The sequence below is a fragment of the Trachypithecus francoisi genome, unplaced genomic scaffold, assembly GCF_009764315.1.
Source record: "Trachypithecus francoisi isolate TF-2019V2 unplaced genomic scaffold, Tfra_2.0 Lachesis_group4, whole genome shotgun sequence".
In the NCBI taxonomy this organism is placed as follows: Eukaryota; Metazoa; Chordata; class Mammalia; order Primates; family Cercopithecidae; genus Trachypithecus; species Trachypithecus francoisi.
Window position 1 is genome coordinate 85,815,474 of NW_022681469.1, and position 22,656 is coordinate 85,838,129.

Genomic DNA, 22,656 nt, shown 5'->3' on the forward strand with positions numbered 1-22,656 from the left:
AGGGGTAATTCATCAGGATAATGCAATATAAGATACCTATGAGGGGCCACCCCTGATTCCATAGTGCTCCATTGGCCTTCTCTATCCACTGCAGCCTCCTTTTTGTAGCTCAATGGCCCTGCTTAGGCCACAGTGGCCTCTCCTTACTGCCTGCCCTCCTACTTTTCCAGCCTCGCCTCTGTTTTCTCACAGCCTGAAGTCCATGAAGTCCATGGATTCTGGAGTTTCTACCAGAGCCCTTGAGAGGGAAGCTCTGGATAAATGCTGGCTGGCAGAGTGAAGCCTGCTCATGTCCTTGCTGGTGTCTGATCAGGGGCAAATAAGAAAGACACCAGTGTGTGGGAGCCATGGACCTGTAATGGGCTATAGACAGGGCCTTCCAGGCCTGGGTGTGTGGTATAGCAGGAACAAGGGGAGCTTTCTGGATCCCTGCTGAGTGGGCTAGTAGGAGGAAAGACTGGCAAAAGCAATACCAATGATGTGGGGCTTTTGGGATCTGACAGGTCTGAGCACCAATCAACTATTATAGGTCCTGGTGTTTTCCAAAGAGAGGGGAGTCTAAGGAATGCCAGAGGTAAGGTGTGTACTCGTTGCAGACTTTGAGTGTTGAAAATGAAATTTGGATAAAACTGATTTGGGTTTGAAAGATGATGTGTGGGATGGAGGGAGAAGCACACAGAAGAATATGAATACAAATTTAATGGAGACTTCAAGAAAGGCATGCCTTTGGACAGTAGCCATGGATTCTAGTGATGTGTCTCATGACGACATTATATTACTTTAATTCTCAAAATGCTATGAAGTTGTGCAACTGTAGAATTCTATTGGTGGTCTAATAACATTTGCTCAGATTTAGAGATTGTAGGAGGTTATTCTGACATATATGCCTATGTCCAGATAATTTTGTGAGGGAATTAGTTTAGGGAGAGTCAAATACTACATACATAACCTGAACATACAATGACAAGTTATTTTGAACCTGAAGTTGACTACTAGTTTTCTAACAGATAAATACCAACCATTTGTCAACTGTTTTTACAGAACAGAATAAGATCTTCTGCACTATGGATTTTTATTGTCCTGCCATACTATACACCCAGGCCTGGCATATTAATGTCTACATGCCAGAACTGCTCTAAATTATTTGATGTATTAATTTATTTAATTTTCAATACATATTTCAACTTCATGGTTGAGAAAACTGAGACTCGGGGATCTTAAATAACTTGCCTGAGGTCACACAGCTAGTGAGCAGCAGATCCAAGAGTTGTACCCGGGTCTGACACCAGAAATCTCATGCTGAAATATGTCAGTATGATGCCCTTAACTGTGAAGCTGAGAAGTCATTGGGAGACGCACCATGGGATGGTCGTCGACCTTTTCACAGAACGTTGAAAGAAACTTTTGTGAGACTGTAAAGTCCCATCTTTTTTTGAGTGGCAAAAAAGATGTAGAAGCACTACATGCTACTTGAAGGTGGACGATCTTAAAAATGCAGCTACAGTAGAAAAAATATACACACTAGGCAATCTTCTTCTTCTTCTTTTTTTTTTTTTTTGATACAGAGTCTCACTCTGTCACCCAGGCTGAAGTACAGTGGTATGATCTCGGCTCACTGCAACCTCTGCCTGCCAGGTTCAAACAATTCTTGTGCCTCAGCCTCTCGAGTAGCTGGGACTACAGGCACGTGCCACCACGCCTGGCTGATTTGTTGTGTTTTTAGTAGAGACAGGGTTTCACTATGTTGGTCAGGCTGGTCTCGAACTCCTGATCTCAGGTGATCCACCCGCCTTGGCCTCCCAAAGTGCTGGGATTACAGGTGTGAGCCACCGTGCCCAGACAGCACTGGGCAGTCTTCTTTCAGCTCAAACATGGTTTCTAATTTTTCAACCAACATGTTATAAAGTCCTTGGTAATTTAAGGATTATTATTACCAATACTATTTTAAACAGAAATGTTTTTCTGAGATCAACTGACCTCAAGGAATGAATGTTTGAACAAAATATGAGTAAAAGAGAAAGAGCTTTTGGGAACTTCTAGTGCCTCTGCCACCAGTGGTAATTTGTTGGAAAGATTTAATATTCTATTACAAATTTTTAACTTATATTGTTTTATATGTATTTTTAATACTTAATTTTTTACACACTTAGCATCAACATTTTACAATTAGTGTTCTCTAGTTAGTTTCATGAGCTTCAGAGAGTTTATGAAGTCACTTACATTCACAGAATACAGTCTAACCAAACTCCCTGGAAATGGAGAATGGCCAGATACTGCTTTCAGAGTTTTCAAGCCAAAATACCTGGGAATTATTTTGGTTTTTTTCATTTTTTTCTCTTCCAGAATGTAAAATTAATTTTCTAATTTGGGAGGTTTGCATTATTCTTTCTCCTTCCCTCTCTTACTTGCTTTCTTGCCTCTTTCTTGTACTTTCTTTTTCTCTTGTTCTTTGTTTAGTTAATAATTTTAAGTATAAGCATTACCCAAATGATTCATCTGTAAATTCCCTAACTTTTTTATGAGATGAGTCAATGAAGAATTTAGGACTTGATTTCTGTGTCCCTACTCCCATTCGCCTTCTCTTGTTCTGAATTTCCTTGATTTGACTTCTTTCCTTATGTAAAGTTTTAGCTTTTCAAAAAGTCACTTGAAGATCTACTTTCTCTAAAAGCCTGTTCAAATTTATTCACCAAATTGTCTTTTCCTCCTTTGAATAGGTTGTATCATATTTTACTTGCCTTCGTTCTTTGCTTATCCAATTGTGCAATATGGTCATCTGTTTACTTAATTCTTCTAAAAGATTCAAAGGTGTTTAGAGAAGAAATTGTTTCCTTAAACATCTTTTAATTGCTGCAGTCCCTTTGCATAATATATTTAGCCTCGTCAATGCCCAAGAGATATTTGTTGAAGTCTGTTACACAAAATAAAATAAGAAATTGGTTTCATCCAGAAAATTCAACTTGAGTTCCCACAGTTCCATCATTCAGGTTGTTGCCTTCTTGGAATCTAAAATTGCTGGAATAATATGCACAGCAGCAACTTGGGGCCCAAAGCACCACAAATTGGAATAATTTGGTTCTTAATTGCATATAATTCAGTCCCTAATTACTCCCTGACAAAAGGTAGGGTGTCTGGCCTCATATCCCTAGTGGATATATTCAGTGGGGTAGATGGATTGTTGAGCTGCTGAAGGAGTTCATTTCAGAGACAAAATCTGTCCAAAATAGCCGTAAGAAATGACACTGAACTGAGTGGTTAACATTTTTATTTCAAAAAGCAGGATATTGTATATATCACTTTCTGAGAAAATAATTAAGGTACTATAATTAAATGAGTTCCATGTTTTTAAACACGATAAGGTTATACAGAATCTCTCAAATGTGAGTTTACTCAAACTTTATTTAAATATAGCAGAATTTAATTGGGAGTTTTAAGTGGTGATTTCTGCCTCTCACAAAATAGAAGCTCTTTTACAGGGTTTTATGTATTTATTTTCTTAAAGTTACAGCTTCAATATATGTTACAAGTGTTTAATCTTTTAATAGAGATATTATTCAGTTATTTGAATAATAATGGTGAATATGATTCAATATTATTCAATTATTATTTAATTATTCGGTACTGAATAATCCTTTGGGGGTTATATATGCCATGAAAAATACATTTTCCTTTTTTTTTTTTGAGACAGAGTCTGGCTCTGTCACCCAGGTTGGAGTGCAGTGGAGCGATCTTGGCTCACTGCAACCTCTGCCTCCCGGGTTCAAGTGATTCTTCTGCCTCAGCCTCCCGAGTAGCTGAGATTACAGGCATGCGCCACCATGCCTGGCTAATTTTTGTATTTTTAGTAGAGTCGGGGTTTCACCATATTGGCCAGGCTGGTCTCAAACCCCTGACCTTGTGGTCCGCCCGCCTCAGTCTCCCAAAGTGCTGGGATTACAGGCATGAGCCATCGCGCCCGGCCACATTTTCCTTTTTATAACCAATGAACAACAAACTAATATTGACACAAAAAGGAAAAGAATGATCTCAAAATCTTGTCTCGTTCAAGGAGAATACAGTGTGAGATTAAAAACATGTTCTTCCCTGAAAAATTGCAACTACTTCCCATATGCCTAAAAAATGAAAACAAAATAAAATGTGGAAACATGCATGTGATTCATTAGCCCTCACTGGATTTAAATTTCTGTCTGCAGTCGACTATGCTAAACATCTGAGGCTTTTGTTTTATTCTGGCTATGATCACATGAACCTGTTTTAAATAAAATTAAAATTGTTTTAAAATGTTAGTTTTTAAACTTCCTACAAGATAGCTCCTTCCACCACAATAAATTGACCAGCATTTTCACATCAAATACATGGTGTATACATGGAAGTGGAAAAAATAAATTTATGTCTTTTAAACTTTCTGGTTCTATGTAGATACCCCCCTTCCTATTTCTTAGAAGTGTGGATATCAAGGTTTACCCTGGAATCTCTCTCTGGAATCTCATCAACTCAGTGCCTAGCAATGTTTAGCAGAGTGTATGTCTCTTTTCCCTCTTTGTTTCTGACTGCTGTTAAGTCCAGCATTAATTTACACTTAAGAGTTTCATCCACTTAAAACTTTATACCACTATGTCTCCTATATTGAAAGAGGGCGACTCGATAGCTCAGAATTCATCCGCACACATAGAAGAGAAGTTTCCATCTTGTAAAGCTAACATTCATCATTCAATATTTTAATGTACTATAGAATTTTCCTTAAACTATATATTTTTCATATGAAGCTGTCATAAAACTGAGGAGAATATCTTCTCTGATTTCAAACCCATCAAGTTACGTTTTTAAAAACTACTTTCCAAACCCCAGGGGCAGTATACTTGAGGGGGCAAGCACATCAGTGTCTTTAGAAAATGAGTTGAGAAAAGTCAAATTGGATTCATATTTGAACGTTTATTATTGGTACCAAAGAATCCATCTGACTGAAAATGTAACCACTATTAGCACTAATTGTAGTTATACAGCTACATTGAAGTGAAGCTGTATCCCATTATTTCAATTATTGAAATCTTATAGGCAGGTGTTTAATTTGTCTCATCCCACTGTCTATCCAACAGCTTTCTACTGCACAGATTGTTAAGAATGATTCACAAACTGTTGCTGCCTTCAAACTATATACTATAAAAGGTAGCCAAGAAGTAATTGTATGTTGTAGCGAACATAAAATAATTTGTGGCTTCAAAATATGTTTTTGACACAAAGCCTGTCTGCCCATTGTAGAAAATTTTGTCAATTCATGTGAAAATATTTATTACCTGTAACCATAGATACAAAAAATCAATGTGTGTGTTGTGTAACATTATGTCGGTAATGTACTTGTTACTGTTTTGAGATTTCTTTTGGTCTAGATTACTGTTCTGCCAAACAATTTTTTATTATACCAGGGCAAGTGATTGCTGTACTAAATTTGCAATTGTAATCATAATTTTCCTGGGAATGCTAAATTATGTCTTAATTTTATTCAAAAGCTTTTATTTTTAAAGTAATTAAGCTTATTGTTGACTAATATTTACCATCCAATGTTCCAGGAACACTAAAAGAATACACTTTGTACATAATCTTCCATTATAGCACATTGCTTGAGAGCAGCTATTTGATATAACAGCATTCAGTTGAGTTTTCAAACCAAAGAACTAAAATTATAGCAATTTCACTTGAAATCCATAAATCCATGCACAGGATTGTGTTCAACAGAATCACTAAATGCTATTTGTTATTCAAAGATGAATGAATCAATAACAAAATAGAACTGATAAATCATTAGCACTTTAATGCAGAGTGGAGAGAAACTAATAAATCATGCAGTTCAAGCACTCGTTTTCCTTATGGCATGTTTGAAAACATAAAACATGCAATGATGAGATGCAGGTCAATATGAATGAACAATATTACAAAACTGCTCAGAAGCATTTCATTTTACAACATAGGCTTAATGAAACACTAAAAGAAAAGTACTGTTCCATGATTTTTTAAAACAATCAGAGACTCCAGCTATGCCATGAACACCTTCAACAGTGATCTAGGCTGTTGTTTCCAAATAAACATTTGAAATGTCATAAAGATGGGAGTGGAGTAGGTGAGGAGGAGGGAGCTAATTGCATGCATGATTCCCTTCCAAGAGCTCAGTATTATTATAGGTACCAATTTATACTAGACAGAAACTGATACAATCATTTACTTCTTTCAAGTGTACTTAACTGATCCATGAAAAATTACATCTATATTTATAAATGACTAAAAAAAGCAAGAAATCATCTATTGAACTTTGATTGTGTTGTCTGGCTTATTGTCTGTCTGTGAAAGGTGAGAATTTTAATCATAATTAATGGGTAACCCCCTCTCTTTCCAGCTTCTTAGTCATCACAAAATTAATCACAGGAACCATAAATTTGCTCCACAATGCTTAATTAATTATGCATTAACCCATTTCTCTCAAGCATCTTTTTCTGAATCTTTGGTGGGAAACACATTGATTAGGCACGTAGTTTAAAACATCTATTTGGTTATTGGTGTGGTTATGAATTCTCTCCTAGATTCTCATGCAGAAAGGAACAAGGCCTGCCATATTACCACACTTGACTGTCAAGTAACATATTTTCACTTATTTCTGGAATTAAAAAGAAAGCTAAGCAAAATAAAAACCGCATTCTATTTTTCAGCAAGAGAAAACTTTATACCTGATATTTTTATTTCCGCTCAGAAGAGTTAAGATGTTGAAGAAAAACTATGTGTATATAACAAGGTATTGTAGTCAACTATTTAATAAAATCTTTGAATTAAAAGTTTCTCCTCAAGTCATAGGTCATTGATACACTGATTCTAAAAGGGAAACGTATAGCAATCTGCAATTATGATCATTGTAGCGTTACTGATTAGTGCTTCGTAATAATTGGAATCACACTGAGAATCACATTTCCCATGGTATTTCCTTTTTCATGTTTCACAGGTTTTTCTCACAGGTTAGTAAATGGAAATTGGGGAAAAGATGGGTGGGAGATGTAAAAATCTATGGGAATGCATGCAACAAAAATATGCAGTATCACTTCAGGTAAGCTGCTTTCTTCATGCAAAGATGCCTATAAAAACTGAGACAATAAATTTTCTAATAGCTGAATTTTACATTAGCTTAGTAACAAAAACTGTTAAACAACTTCCATGATTGTGTATGAGCAGGAGACTTGAAATGGTTCAGATTTCCAGCATATGTGTTCCATGGCCCAATTATGCTAATTCAATTTCTAAGAATGAAACAATACAGGATTATTCCTTGCTTCGGTTTCTTGTCCTTTTGACGAGGGAGCAGAATAACCCGGTTTTTGGAGGAGGGCCCATCAGCATTGGAGCTTGGTTCTTGTGTGTAATTTTTATCTAGAGAAAAAGAGAGAGAGAGAGAGAGAGAGAGTAGAGTAATCTCCAGATACAATACCAATTTGTGAGACTCTCTGTTAAGGTTAATAATATTTCATGAGTGACTGAAACACCACAAGTGTAAAATGTAATTTCAGAGTTTCTATTATTTCAAAAATATTTTTAAGGGAGATAGAGATATGCACTTAAATACTATCCCAATGCTCAGGATAATAATTTTAAAAATTATCTGAAGTCACATTTTAAATATTATGTTACCTCTAACCTCACTTGTAGTAATATTCCAGAACGGCTTACTTAGGTTACATGATTATCTAGTATTATTTCTTGACCATTAGTTATGTATTATTCATTGAAGTCAGGAAATAATGCACCATTATAGTTTCCAGAGTCCTAGTTATAGCCCAATATCAAGATGTACTTGGTATCAAAGCAAGCCTTATTTATCTTGCTAATCAGATTGTTTCTGTCTTTCAACATGAACTGCAAGGCTTAATTTCAAAACAGTCATTAGAAATGAAAGTTAAAAGTTAACATGCATAAAAGGTCAGAAATGATGAACTAGCTTTCTAATTTGTTAATTAATTGGTAATAGAATAGAATCAAATATTGAAAAGCCTGCTTAAAATACTTTGAGAGACTGTTCTAAAGCTACTCGTTTTGATTTCTTTGATATAAAACTACGAATCACCTTAAATGAGACAACCTTAAAGTAGATTACGTCTGCAATTTTCTCTAATTCAACTCTAAATTAGAGAAGACATTTTATGAATATATGCTATGCTTAAAGCTAATTGAAAGCAATTATCAAAGTGGCATTTTGTCTGTGACTTTAAGATACATTGTAAGATAATAAATGATTCTCATTATGTAATAAAAAGGTCACATCTTGCCTTTGGGCTAGTGACGCTAAGAGTTTTTCAAAAGCAATCTGAGACATTTTCTTTAGCGAACTGCAACTAATACAAGAACCATCACTTATTAAATATCAGTTGTCACCTGCACAGCATTCGCATCAGAGATGAGTATTTCTTTCAAAAAGAAACACCACCTCATTAAAAGCTGCAAAAAATATATCTCTTAAAGTGCATACCTGACATTTTCAAGTTAAAATGAATATCCTTCACTTGTCATTCACTAATAGCAATGAAACAAAAAAAATGTATAAAAAAAATGTATATCACGTGGACAGGATCATTAAAATCTGCAGTGGGGCTTTTGGGAAATGGAAATTTACTTCACAGTCTAGAAAGACAGAAGTATGTGAAAAACCTTGAAAGAATGAACAACTTTATTTAAGTCTGCTGGAATCAGGTTATTCTGGAAGGATTCAGTGTTCTCTTTCCTGCAAAAATAAATTGCACCTGTAAAAGGCCACTAAGGCTAACCCAGCCTCAAACTCTATGGATATCTGACTTCATTTTATTTTTGTTATATTATGAACTAGGGACTTGACAGTCACATAGTTAAGACACCAGAATGCACTTAACTATGTCGATTGAAAATGATCTATACCAGATTTTCTCTCAGTAAGTCAGCATTAGATTATACTGTACCTTATATCACTGAGTTTTAAACTCCTCCGAAATTCTAGCTGTAGACAGGATCTAATACTGCATCATTCATCATTTATTCATTTTACAAAATTTGTTCAGCCCCTACTATGCTTCAGACACTGTATCAGGAACTTTGAATAAATAGACAATATACAATCTCTGCCCCCAAGAAATTATAGTCTAGCAGGAAAGGTAAATTGAACAAGCTCACTGAATAGTGTTACAGATGCTGAAATGGGCGGCTTAGCAGAAAGGCACTATTTTTTAACATTGAAAATGAAAATGAATCATTTTACACACAAATGTCATTTTTAAATGAGTACTGGGAAAGCAGTTATCACATATTACTTACATGATTACCTTAGATTCAAATAGAACATTAAGAGCTAAAGTAAGAAGGTTGAGATTTCTGGTTCATAATTTCTGGACTAAATGCTTTACAGGGTATAATAGTATTAGGGCATTTTGGGAAATTGGATCATTATTTCCAAATAGTTGTTAAGACGATGAAAGAAATATATCTTTCTAGCCATTTATATATATAAGTTAGCATCAATTTATGACAAAGCATAGCCAAAATGTCACATAATTATTAGCTATAAGATTTAGCTTCTTCTTTGTGTTTTTTTCTGGGGGGGCATATAAATTTTGTTTGATTATGACTATTCTTATATTGGAAACATTAAAAAAAAAAGAAATTATATGATTTTATGCCTTTGAAAAATAGCACAGTATCTCATTCAGTGCTCTTGATACAATGGGGCCTTTCATCTATGTGAGTAATGAAAACACAAGTTCAAGTTTCCAGTCACTCATCAGAATAATGGCCAGTACTATTTTAAAAATTATAGGTAACCTGTCTTCTTGGTTGTTTAATCATTTCTGTAGTCAAAGTACACAATTGTTTATTTAATTTAAGTTTATTTCTGCAAAAAATGAAATTCACATCCTTTTTGTCTGTTGCTTATGGAAATGAGAACCAATTGGTTGTATTTTCTTCTTTGTTAGGGGAGACCACATGGAGGAAACTAGCATTCAATAAATGCCTATTATGAATCCTGGCTCTTCACATGCCTGATTTCACTGGATAGTTACATGTCTTAGTATATTTGGGCAGAAGCAAAAACACTCTACTAAAGATGAGAATAATTCCAAGCCACATGGCTTATCGGTGTCACAGTCACAGAAATTCCAGGTGTAGCCTCTAGGAAGCTGCAGAGACTCAAGTGAACCTGCAGACTCAGGTTGCTCATGTGGCAAAATTCTGGTTAACAGAGGTTGACAAGGCCTATAATTATGACTCTGATGCCTGTTTTGTATACATTGAATATTCTTGTTTTAATATTATTCTTAATTTTCTACCCACTAGAGAAATAACAATGAGTAAAAATTTTATCCCCAAAAACCTTAGAATATATTAAGTTTCAGCAATCTAAGGACAAGAACATGAACCAAGTGGCCTCTCTTTGAGTCTTTGAGTGCTTCCTTCTATTAAGAGTCAAGTAATTACTTCTCAATTATTCCTTGATACATCAAATATTTTGGGGGCACTGGCTATGAACAAGGCATTTTGCAACATGATTTTGGTTGTTTAGTTTCGAAGAGACTCTGACATTATTATTTGAAAGAGAATACTGGGCACTCATAAACAGTGGTGATGGGACTCCTAGAAACTAGAACGGCTCCGTGAAGGTAGAGTAGCATTGCTTACAACATGCAAGATAAACACTATCAGATACAGAATGGTGGCCTCCTATAAAACTCTTCATTCTCCTTATCATGTACCCTTTTAGAAAAGCAACAGTGGCAGAGAAAGGTTCTTCTACTGCCCGTGACTATTTCTACTTCTGTCTTCCTATTTCAAATTAAGACTGGCCACTTCTAAGAATATAAATACCAAAAATGTGGGTTCAGTTTTATTTTTATAATTATTCAATATGCAATAAGGATGCACATATAGAAACCAGTAAGAGAATCAAAGATTACAAAGCATAGTCTTCATCTTCTTATTTCTATTACATTGTTAAGGTTGAGTAGTTTGATAGTTGTGATATTTCCACCTCATAGTTGTAATGTTAAGAATAACAACCAGAATAAAAAATAATATTGATCTGGCTCTTACTGTGTGCTGAGACTTTTGCCAAGTGTTTTACACGTTATTCAGGTGCCACCTATTTCATTCACCTCTTTGAGTTGCCCTCAAAGTCCACTCCCATAAAAAAAATATTATTAGAGAAGAGTGTAAAACTGAAGTAGAATTTCATAAAAGGGATAGAAGAGGGTATTTATATCTCACAGCACATAGCAAATAATGTTTATTCCCCCGATATTTGTATTCTCTTCAAAGACTTTCTTCAGCACAACTAAAATCAGAGGGAAGAGAAATGGGTCTTCCCTGATTAGTTTCCCAGACAGTACTTGGTTCAGCTCATTGGTGATTTCTTTCTTGCTTCCCTGTCTTCCAACATCAAATATTTCCAAACCCTTTATTATGAAAAGTAGCATTTCTCTTTCTTTTGTTATCTGAACAACTGCTCAACATCCTTTCCGTAATCATTTACTGAAGCATTCTGATAAGTTTAGAACAGAGGTGGGTCTATTTTCTTTAAGGAATTCTTATACCTGCTGCTGAAATTATTTTTAAAATAATTTTACTTTTATAATATCTAATTTTGGCCTCCTAACAACTCTGGGAGGTAGCTGTCAACATCCTTACTTTACACTGGAGGACAAAGAGACTTAAAAGGGTTCTGCTACCTGCATAACATCACTCAAGTAGGTAAATGCAAAAGCTGGGTTTGATAGTTGACTCTCAAATCTCCTAGGCCCTCCTTGCTAATTCCCACCTCTACACCTTTGTGCTAGTTATTGCCCTAGAGAGCATTCCCTCTCTTTTTTGCCAATCAAATTTCTATCCCTGTCCTGCCCAGCTTAAATCACACATTATTGTAAAATTTCAAAGTGCAGGGATAAAAAGAAGATTCTAAATGTCCTCAGAGAGAAAAAAAAAAATAGGTCACTTACAGAAAAATAAAAATCAGCATGGCATCAGGCTTTTCAAAAACATTAGTGCTAGAAGACAATGAAGAAACACCTTCAAACCCCAGAGGAAAAGTTAATTTTATCTGAGAACTCTATACTTAGTCAATGTATTGATTAACTGCAAGGGTAGAATGAAGACACTTTCAGTCACAAAAGTATCTAGAGAATTTTCCTCTTATATACCCTTTAAAACGTTTTTGGGGTGTTCTATAGCAAAGTAAATGAGTGAGTTAAGAAGGAGAGTCAAAAAACAAAGGATTCAACTCAGATCCAGGATGACAGATTTGCAAGAGAACTAGATAGAAACCTAAAGGGAAGGGCTTCTGGCATATAAACAAAAGGAGTGTGGATAATAGATAAATTGATATGGTAGAGTTTTGTCTTTTTTTTTTCTTTTTAAAGAAAATTGAGAACTATTATAAGGATCACTTTTCAAAGAGAAGAAAAAAATTCTAAAGCTTTACAGGAAAGAAAATGTGATGGTGGGTCAGTACTTGGTTCTGCAGTTGACAACATTTTTATAGTCTCAATGATTATATATTTTTTATTGATTTAAATACAATTATTATATACTTCTCAGAAGCAGAACAGTTTAATGGTTGCCTGAGCCCACCATTTCCTATCTAGGGGCTATGAGCAAGTTACTACGATTCATTTCCCTCATCAATGCTCTAGAGCTTTTAATATAGTGTCTCATTGGTTTCTTGTAAGGACTAAATGAATCAGTGTACATGAAATGCTTAGACTGTTACCTAGTACAAAAAAAGCACTCAGTAAATGTTAACTATTAGTAATAGAGTTAAACACAGTAATGTAAGAGTGTTAGAAACCACCTTTCTATAGCACTAAGTAAGTAGATTATACCTAAAGCTAATCCATAAAAAAGTAACAGCAAAGCATATTTACAGATATGGAGTAAACCATCAGAAGAAATAGTCCAAGAATCAAAGTGGTAGCATCTGATGGAGAAGATCTGTTGACACAGAAAAAAGGACACAGGATGGCTATTTTTCTTGCAAGCCTATACATTCTGCTGTTTTTTTTTTTTTTTTTTTTTTGTTACATGTGCATATACTATTTTGGTACCAACTTTTAAATACTTTTTAAAAATCCCTCTGCAGGTGATTCTCCTGCACTCTAGTGTTTTAGTTCTCCATATGTGATCCACAGGCTAGGAACACTGACATCACTGTTAAAAATGCAGACTCCCCGGGCCCACCCCAGACTTTCTGATTCAGATTCTGCTTTCTAACAAGAACCCCAGGTGATTCCTCTGTGCTTTTAAATTTGAGAAGCCCCAGACTCTTTGTCATTGTACTTCTCTTCCTAAGGGGCAAGACCAATAAGAATCTGTTGACTGACCAACTGAATAAATGAATGAATGAAAATTCCCTTTTCTACACCCCCAAAACACATGAAAACAAAAATCCTAACGTACTCAACTTTAATTACCTTTATTGGTAATGTACTAGGTACCAGCCTACCTTAACTTAGTATGGAGGATTGCAAGTTAAATAGACATTTTTTTTTTAAAAAACCTAACCGAGGTGTTTGTAGTATAATGATGATAGAGGACATGTGATGGTAGATTGTAATATGCTTTAGCTAGGGATATTCTCAGGGTACAATAAGAGTAAAAAAAAAAAATGCCCTTTAGATCATGGTGGAAGGACTGTGGCAGAATTAAAACTGAGTTTTAGTCACATCACTCTGACAGCAGAGGTTAAGGGCTGGTGCCATACCAGAGGTATGAAGATCAAACGGAAGGTTAATGTAGTTATCCAGAAAAGAAATGAAATAGACTTTAGTCATGGCAGTGCCAATGGGAACAGAATGAAGGCAGATTTAAGAGATATTGCGGACGTAGAAGTACAGGATATGATGGTAGAGTGGGTGTGTGGGGCACTGGAAAAAGATGAAGATATTACTACAATTTCCATGTTTTTGGTCTTCATAAAGTGTGTAGTAATCCTTTTACAGAAAGAGAAACATTTTGGTAGGGGTGAAAACCAGGAAGGGGTGAAAACCAGAAATCCAGTGAACCCACTGCTGAGGGTGACATTCTGAAGGAGATGTTCAGTATCTTTTTGGTCTGTGGATGTGGTGTTCAGAAGGGAGAACAGGTCTTGAGATAGATTTGGGTTTGATTATCTTATAACAATGTCAGCAATTGAGAAGAAATTACTGAAGACCAGTGTGGCAAGTATGAATAGCAGATGTTAGACTTTGTAACTGGATAATGCTGCCATTTAAGAGTGCAGCAGGAGAATACAAACAGTCGGAGAGGTAGGAGAAAAACTGAAAGAAGTGCTATCTTATAAACATTTCCAATCAATCCTCAGAGTGCCTATTAATGAGGCACTCTTCTATTAATTAGGGTGAAACCTTCAAACTACATCAAATAAAGTGAGGCATGCCTCGGTTTGGTACAATGGTCTATATGTCTGTGATATAAGCTATTAAATTATTTAACTTAATTCTAAATATAGAATTATTATATTTGAGAGTGATATATTGAATGATATGTAAGTAGTCATTCATATTGCCTGAGGGTTGGCAAACATGTTTTGTAAAGGATTAGATATTAAATGATTTAGGCTTTGTGGTCTCTGAACTACTCAGCACTGCCCTTATATAGCAAAGGCAGTTTTGGACTACATGTAAATAAATTAATGTTGCCAGCAAGATGGCCGAATAGGAACAGCTCCAGTCTCCAACTCCCAGCGCGAGCGACACAGAAGACCGGTGATTTCTGCGTTTTCAACTGAGGTACTGGGGTCATCTCTCTAGGGAGTGCCGGACAATCGGTGCTGGTCAGCTGCTGCAGCCTGACCAGCGTGAGCTGAAGCAGGGCGAGGCATCGCCTCACCTGGAAGCGCAAGGGGGAAGGGAATCCCTTTTCCTAGCCAGGGGAACTGAGACACACAACACCTGGAAAATCGGGTAACTCCACCCCAATACTGCGCTTTAAGGAAACAGGCACACCAGGAGAATATATCCCACACCTGGCCGGGAGGGTCCCACGCCCACGGAGCCTCCCTCACTGCTAACACAGCCGTCTGCGGCGATCTATCCGCAAGGCAGCAGCGAGGCTGGGGGAGGGGCGCCCGCCATTGCTGAGGCTTAAGTAGGTAAACAAAGCCGCTGGGAAGCTCGAACTGGGTGGAGCTCACAGCAGCTCAAGGAAGCCTGCCTGTCTCTGTAGACTCTACCTCTGCCGACAGCGCACAGCTGCAGTCCAACAGGGGAAAGAGCGGGGGCCAGTGCAGACGCGAACGACTCTGTCTGACAGCTTTGGGGAGAGCCGTGGATCTCCTAACGCGGAGGTTGAGATCTGAGAACGGACAGACTGCCTGCTCAGGTGGGTCCCTGACCCCTGAGTAGCCTAGATGGGAGTCATCCCCCACTAGGGGCAGTCTGACACCCCACACCTCACAGGGTGGAGTCACCCCTGAGAGGAAACTTCCAAAGAAAGAATCAGACAGGTACACTCACTGTTCAGCAATATTCTATCTTCGGCAACCTCTGCTGCTGATACCCAGGCAAACAGGGTCTGGAGTGGACCTCAAGCAATCTCCAACAGACCAACAGACAGTCCTTCTGACTGTCAGACGGAAAACTATCAAACAGGAAGGACACTATACCAAAACCCCATCAGTACGTCACCGTCATCAAAGACCAGAGACAGATAAAACCACAAAGATGGGGAAGAAGCAGGGCAGAAAAGCTGGAAATTCAAAAAATAAGAGCGCATCTCCCCCTGCAAAGGAGCGCAGCCCATCGCCAGCAACGGATCAAAGCTGGTCAGAGAATGACTTTGACGAGATGAGAGAAGAAGGCTTCAGTCCATCAAACCTCTCAGAGCTAAAGGAGGAATTACGTACCCAGCGCAAAGAAACTAAAAATCTTGAAAAAAAAGTGGAAGAATTGACAGCTAGACTAATTAATGCAGAGAAGATCATAAACGAAATGACAGAGATGAAAACCATGACACGAGAAATACGTGACAAATGCACAAGCTTCAGTAACCGACTCAATCAACTGGAAGAAAGAGTATCAGCGATTGAGGATCAAATGAATGAAATGAAGCGAGAAGAGAAACCAAAAGAAAAAAGAAGAAAAAGAAATGAACAAAGCCTGCAAGAAGTATGGGATTATGTAAAAAGACCAAATCTACGTCTGATTGGGGTGCCTGAAAGTGAGGGGGAAAATGGAACCAAGTTGGAAAACACTCTTCAGGATATCATCCAGGAGAACTTCCCCAACCTAGTAGGGCAGGCCAACATTCAAATTCAGGAAATACAGAGAACGCCACAAAGATACTCCTCCAGAAGAGCAACTCCAAGACACATAATTGCCAGATTCACCAAAGTTGAAATGAAGGAAAAAATCTTAAGGGCAGCCAGAGAGAAAGGTCGGGTTACCCACAAAGGGAAGCCCATCAGAATAACAGCAGATCTCTCGGCAGAAACTCTACAAGCCAGAAGAGAGTGGGGGCCAATATTCAACGTTCTTAAAGAAAAGAATTTTCAACCCAGAATTTCATATCCAGCCAAACTAAGTTTCATCAGTGAAGGAGAAATAAAATCCTTTACAGATAAGCAAATGCTTAGAGATTTTGTCACCACCAGGCCTGCCTTACAAGAGACCTGAAGGAAGCCCTAAACATGGAAAGGAGCAACCGGTACCAGCCATTGCAAAAACATGCCAAAATGTAAAGACCATCGAGGCTAGGAAGAAACTGCATCAACTAACGAGCAAAATAACCAGTTAATATCATAATGACAGGATCAAGTTCACACATAACAATATTAACCTTAAATGTAAATGGACTAAATGCTCCAATTAAAAGACACAGACTGGCAAACTGGATAAAGAGTCAAGACCCATCAGTCTGCTGTATTCAGGAGACCCATCTCACATGCAGAGACATACATAGGCTCAAAATAAAGGGATGGAGGAAGATCTACCAAGCAAATGGAGAACAAAAAAAAGCAGGGGTTGCAATCCTCGTCTCTGATAAAACAGACTTTAAACCATCAAAGATCAAAAGAGACAAAGAAGGCCATTACATACTGGTAAAGGGATCAATTCAACAGGAAGAGCTAACTCTCCTAAATATATATGCACCCAATACAGGAGCACCCAGATTCATAAAGCAAGTCCTTAGAGACCTACAAAGAGACTTAGACTCCCATACAATAATAATGGGAGACTTCAACACTCCACTGTCAACATTAGACAGATCAACGAGACAGAAAGTTAACAAGGATATCCAGGAATTGAACTCATCTCTGCACCAAGCGGACCTAATAGACATCTATAGAACTCTCCACCCCAAATCAACAGAATATACATTCTTCTCAGCACCACATCGCACTTATTCCAAAATTGACCACATAATTGGAAGTAAAGCACTCCTCAGCAAATGTACAAGAACAGAAATTATAACAAACTGTCTCTCAGACCACAGTGCAATCAAACTAGAACTCAGGACTAAGAAACTCAATCCAAACCGCTCAACTACATGGAAACTGAACAACCTGCTCCTGAATGACTACTGGGTACATAACGAAATGAAAGCAGAAATAAAGATGTTCTTTGAAACCAATGAGAACAAAGATACAACATACCAGAATCTCTGGGACACATTTAAAACAGTGTGTAGAGGGAAATTTATAGCACTAAATGCCCACAAGAGAAAGCAGGAAAGATCTAAAATTGACACTCTAACATCACAATTAAAAGAACTAGAGAGGCAAGAGCAAACACATTCAAAAGCTAGCAGAAGGCAAGAAATAACTAAGATCAGAGCAGAACTGAAGGAGATAGAGACACAAAAAACCCTCCAAAAAATCAATGAATCCAGGAGTTGGTTTTTTGAAAAGATCAACAAAATTGACAGACCGCTAGCTAGACTAATGAAGAAAAGAGAGAGGAATCAAATAGACGCAATAAAAAATGATAAAGGGGATATCACCACCGACCCCACAGAAATACAAACAACCATCAGAGAATACTATAAATGCCTCTACGCAAATCAACTAGAAAATCTAGAAGAAATGGATAATTTCCTGGACACTTACACTCTCCCAAGACTAAACCAGGAAGAAGTTGAATCCCTGAATAGACCAATAACAGGCTCTGAAATTGAGGCAACAATTAATAGCCTACCCACCAAAAAAAGTCCAGGACCAGATGGATTCACAGCTGAATTCTACCAGAGGTACAAGGAGGAGCTGGTACCATTCCTTCTGAAACTATTTCAATCAATAGAAAAAGAGGGAATCCTCCCTAACTCTTTCTATGAGGCCAACATCATCCTGATACCAAAGCCTGGCAGAGACACAACAAAAAAAGAGAATTTTAGACCAATATCCCTGATGAACATCGATGCAAAAATCCTCAATAAAATACTGGCAAACCGGATTCAGCAGCACATCAAAAAGCTTCTCCACCATGATCAAGTGGGCTTCATCCCTGGGATGCAAGGCTGGTTCAACATTCGCAAATCAATAAACGTAATCCAGCATATAAACAGAACCAAAGACAAGAACCACATGATTATCTCAATAGATGCAGAAAAGGCTTTTGACAAAATTCAACAGCCCTTTATGCTAAAAACGCTCAATAAATTCGGTATTGATGGAACGTACCTCAAAATAATAAGAGCTATTTATGACAAACCACAGCTAATATCATACTGAATGGGCAAAAACTGGAAAAATTCCCTTTGAAAACTGGCACAAGACAGGGATGCCCTCTCTCACCACTCCTATTCAACATAGTGTTGGAAGTTCTGGCTAGGGCAATCAGGCAAGAGAAAGAAATCAAGGGTATCCAGTTAGGAAAAGAAGAAGTCAAATTGTCCCTGTTTGCAGATGACATGATTGTATATTTAGAACACCCCATTGTCTCAGCCCAAAATCTCCTTAAGCTGATAAGCAACTTCAGCAAAGTCTCAGGATACAAAATTAATGTGCAAAAATCACAAGCATTCTTATACACCAGTAACAGACAAGCAGAGAGCCAAATCAGGAATGAACTTCCATTCACAATTGCTTCAAAGAGAATAAAATACCTAGGAATCCAGCTTACAAGGGATGTAAAGGACCTCTTCAAGGAGAACTACAAACCACTGCTCAGTGAAATCAAAGAGGACACAAACAAATGGAAGAACATACCATGCTCATGGATAGGAAGAATCAATATCGTGAAAATGGCCATACTGCCCAAGGTTATTTATAGATTCAATGCCATCCCCATCAAGCTACCAATGACTTTCTTCACAGAATTGGAAAAAACGGCTTTAAAGTTCATATGGAACCAAAAAAGAGCCCGCATTGCCAAGACAATCCTAAGTCAAAAGGACAAAGCTGGAGGCGTCACGCTACCTGACTTCCAACTATACTACAAGGCTACAGTAACCAAAACAGCATGGTACTGGTACCACAACAGAGATATAGACCAATGGAACAGAACAGAGTCCTCAGAAATAATACCACACATCTACAGCCATCTGATCTTTGACAAACCTGAGAGAAACAAGAAATGGGGAAAGGATTCCCTATTTAATAAATGGTGCTGGGAAAATTGGCTAGCCATAAGTAGAAAGCTGAAACTGGATCCTTTCCTTACCCTTTATACGAAAATTAATTCAAGATGGATTAGAGACTTAAATGTTAGACCTAATACCATAAAAACCCTAGAAGAAAATCTAGGTAGTACCATTCAAGACATAGGCATGGGCAAGGACTTCATGTCTAAAACACCAAAAGCAACGGCAGCAAAAGCCAAAATTGACACATGGGATCTAAGAGCTTTTGCACAGCTAAAGAAACTACCATCAGAGTGAACAGGCAACCTACAGAATGGGAGAAAATTTTTGCAACCTACTCATCTGACAAAGGGCTAATATCCAGAATCTACAAAGAACTCAAACAAATATACAAGAAAAAAACAAACAACCCCATCAAAAAGTGGGGAAAGGATATGAACAGACATTTCTCAAAAGAAGACATCCATACAGCCAACAGACACATGAAAAAATGCTCATCATCACTGGCCATCAGAGAAATGCAAATCAAAACCACAATGAGATACCATCTCACACCAGTTAGAATGGCAATCATTAAGAAGTCAGGAAACAACAGGTGTTGGAGAGGATGTGGAGAAATAGGAACACTTTTACACTGTTGGTGGGATTGTAAACTAGTTCAACCATTATGGAAAACAGTATGGCGATTCCTCAAGGATCTAGAACTAGATGTACCATATGACCCAGCCATCCCACTACTGGGTATATACCCAAAGGATTATAAATTACTCTACTACAAAGACACATGCACACGTATGTTTATTGCGGCACTATTCACAATAGCAAAGACTTGGAATCAACCCAAATGTCCATCTGTGACAGACTGGATTAAGAAAATGTGGCACATATACACCATGGAATACTATGCAGCCATAAAAAAGGATGAGTTTGCGTCCTTTGTAGGGACATGGATGCAGCTGGAAACCATCATTCTTAGCAAACTATCACAAGAAGAGAAAACCAAACACCGCATGTTCTCACTCATAGGTGGGAACTGAACAATGAGATCACTTGGACTCGGGAAGGGGAACATCACACACTGGGGCCTATCATGGGGAGGGGGGAGGAGGGAGGGATTGCATTGGGGAGTTATACATGATATAAACGTCATGCACATGTACCCTAGAACTTAAAGTATAATAAAAAATAAATAAATAAATAAATAAAAAAGAAAAAAAAAATAAATTAATGTTGCCATGTTCCAATAAACTCTATGTCTAAAAGCTATAATTTTAATTCCATATAATTTTCACATTAGGAAATATTACTCCTTTTTACTCGATTTTACTCGATATTACTCGATTTTTTCAGCCATTTAAAAATATGAAAACTATTCTTAATTCTGGCTACACAAAAACAGGCAACTGGTCAGATTTGACTCACAGGCCATAATTTGCTGACCCTTGATATAATTAAGTCAAATACTGAAAATTAAATCTAGAATTATGAGGCATAAGGTGGAAGAAATAATTTTAATTTAAAATCATGATTTATTGGGTCAATAGCTAAAAGATGGATAAAAGTGGAAATAATTTTCTTTGGCATATCTTTTTTTTTTTTTTTTTTTGAGACGGAGTCTTGCTCTGTCGCCCAAACTGGAGTGCAGTGGCCGGATCTCAGCTCACTGCAAGCTCCGCCTTTCGGGTTCACGCCATTCTCCTGCCTCAGCCTCCCAAGTAGCTGGGACTACAGGCGCCCGCCACCTCGCCCGGCTAGTTTTTTTGTATTTTTTAGTAGAGACTGAGTTTCACCGTGTTAGCCAGGATGGTCTCGATCTCCTGACCTCGTGATCCACAAGTCTCGGCCTCCCAAAGTGCTGGGATTATAGGCTTGAGCCACTGCGCCCGGCTGGCATATCTTTATTATACTAAGTACCACCATTCAGAAATCATTCTGTGAAAATTCTGAATTAGAATATATATTAACATTCCTCAATTTTGATAATGTACCAACTGATCAAATTTGGCTTAAATGCATTCTCTTTTTAATTAATTCTCATTGCTTTGCACCAGGGTGGGCTTAATAATATTATGGTTCTTCAAACATACCTCAGCAGGTAGCATTTTTCCTGTTAAATATTCACCCTGTATCTAGCCAAAAACTTTCTCCCTGCTTCATCTCTTTAAGAGTTTATTATCACTGAATTTATTAAGCTACCTTAAAAATGAATGGGGTTTTCAGAGCAAAATAAATGCCATAAAATATCTGTGAGTAGAGCTTAATTTAGCAATTATCTGAAACATTAAAAGTTACCTAGCTTGATTCTGGAATAAGATTATCTCCTTCTAATAATGGAAACCATTTTGAATTCATGTGTGTAGCTGAGCCATATGACAGTGGGAATAAAGTACATGCTAAATTTTTCAGGTCCATAACTGCCAAAAAAGCAAAGCAATGAAACATAACAATTTTCTAAAATCCGTTTGCTAGTTTTTTTTTATGATTCTAGCCATTATTTTCTGGAATGATAATTTCCAAGTTTAATGTTAAAGTCTTTGATCTAACATCAAATTCAGAGAAATCATTGTGAAGACTTAAAATCCTTCAAAAATGGGGTTGAGAGGTTTACTTGCCAATGAAATTCACAGGAAGTTTAAATATGTATGGAAAAGAGAACACTTGTTCCTGAAAGTGATGGACTATTTGGCCACATTGCATGGGAAATATTCATACCTGGATTTGAAATCTCTTTTAACATATAAATTGTGTTCTTCATTCCAAAATATTTTTGTGGCTCTAAGTTGGTTGCCAGGGAAGGTCAAAGACATTTTAAAAACATTTTTGTTATCTCCATGTTTCTACAGAGAAATGATCCTCACAATTTTAAACCAGTAACTGTTTATCTTTTCTTAGAGCATCTCCAAATCTTTGGGCACATGGAAAATAGAAGACAAAAACATAACAAAACAATACAAAAACACTTCTTTTCCTAACTAGAGAATATTTACAACTTGTGACTTGACTTTTCTTGCTGATTAATATTTCAACTAAAATTTTCTATATGGCCTTTTTTTTCATGTAGTAATGGGGTTAAGGACATAGACCCAGGACATG

The 22,656-nt window shown here is 37.2% G+C and overlaps 1 protein-coding gene across 1 annotated transcript in view; it reads right to left on the reverse strand.

Annotated features, from left to right (window-relative positions):
- Positions 1-3,254: 3,254 nt before the first annotated feature.
- The window catches only part of DGKB (diacylglycerol kinase beta), a 774,912-nt gene continuing 755,510 nt past the window's right edge, over positions 3,255-22,656 (reverse strand). Inside the window, exon 24 of the mRNA XM_033193061.1 lies at positions 3,255-7,407. Within this exon, the coding sequence (XP_033048952.1) occupies positions 7,300-7,407 (108 nt within the window). The 3' untranslated portion in view covers positions 3,255-7,299. The remainder of the gene's footprint in view (positions 7,408-22,656) is intronic.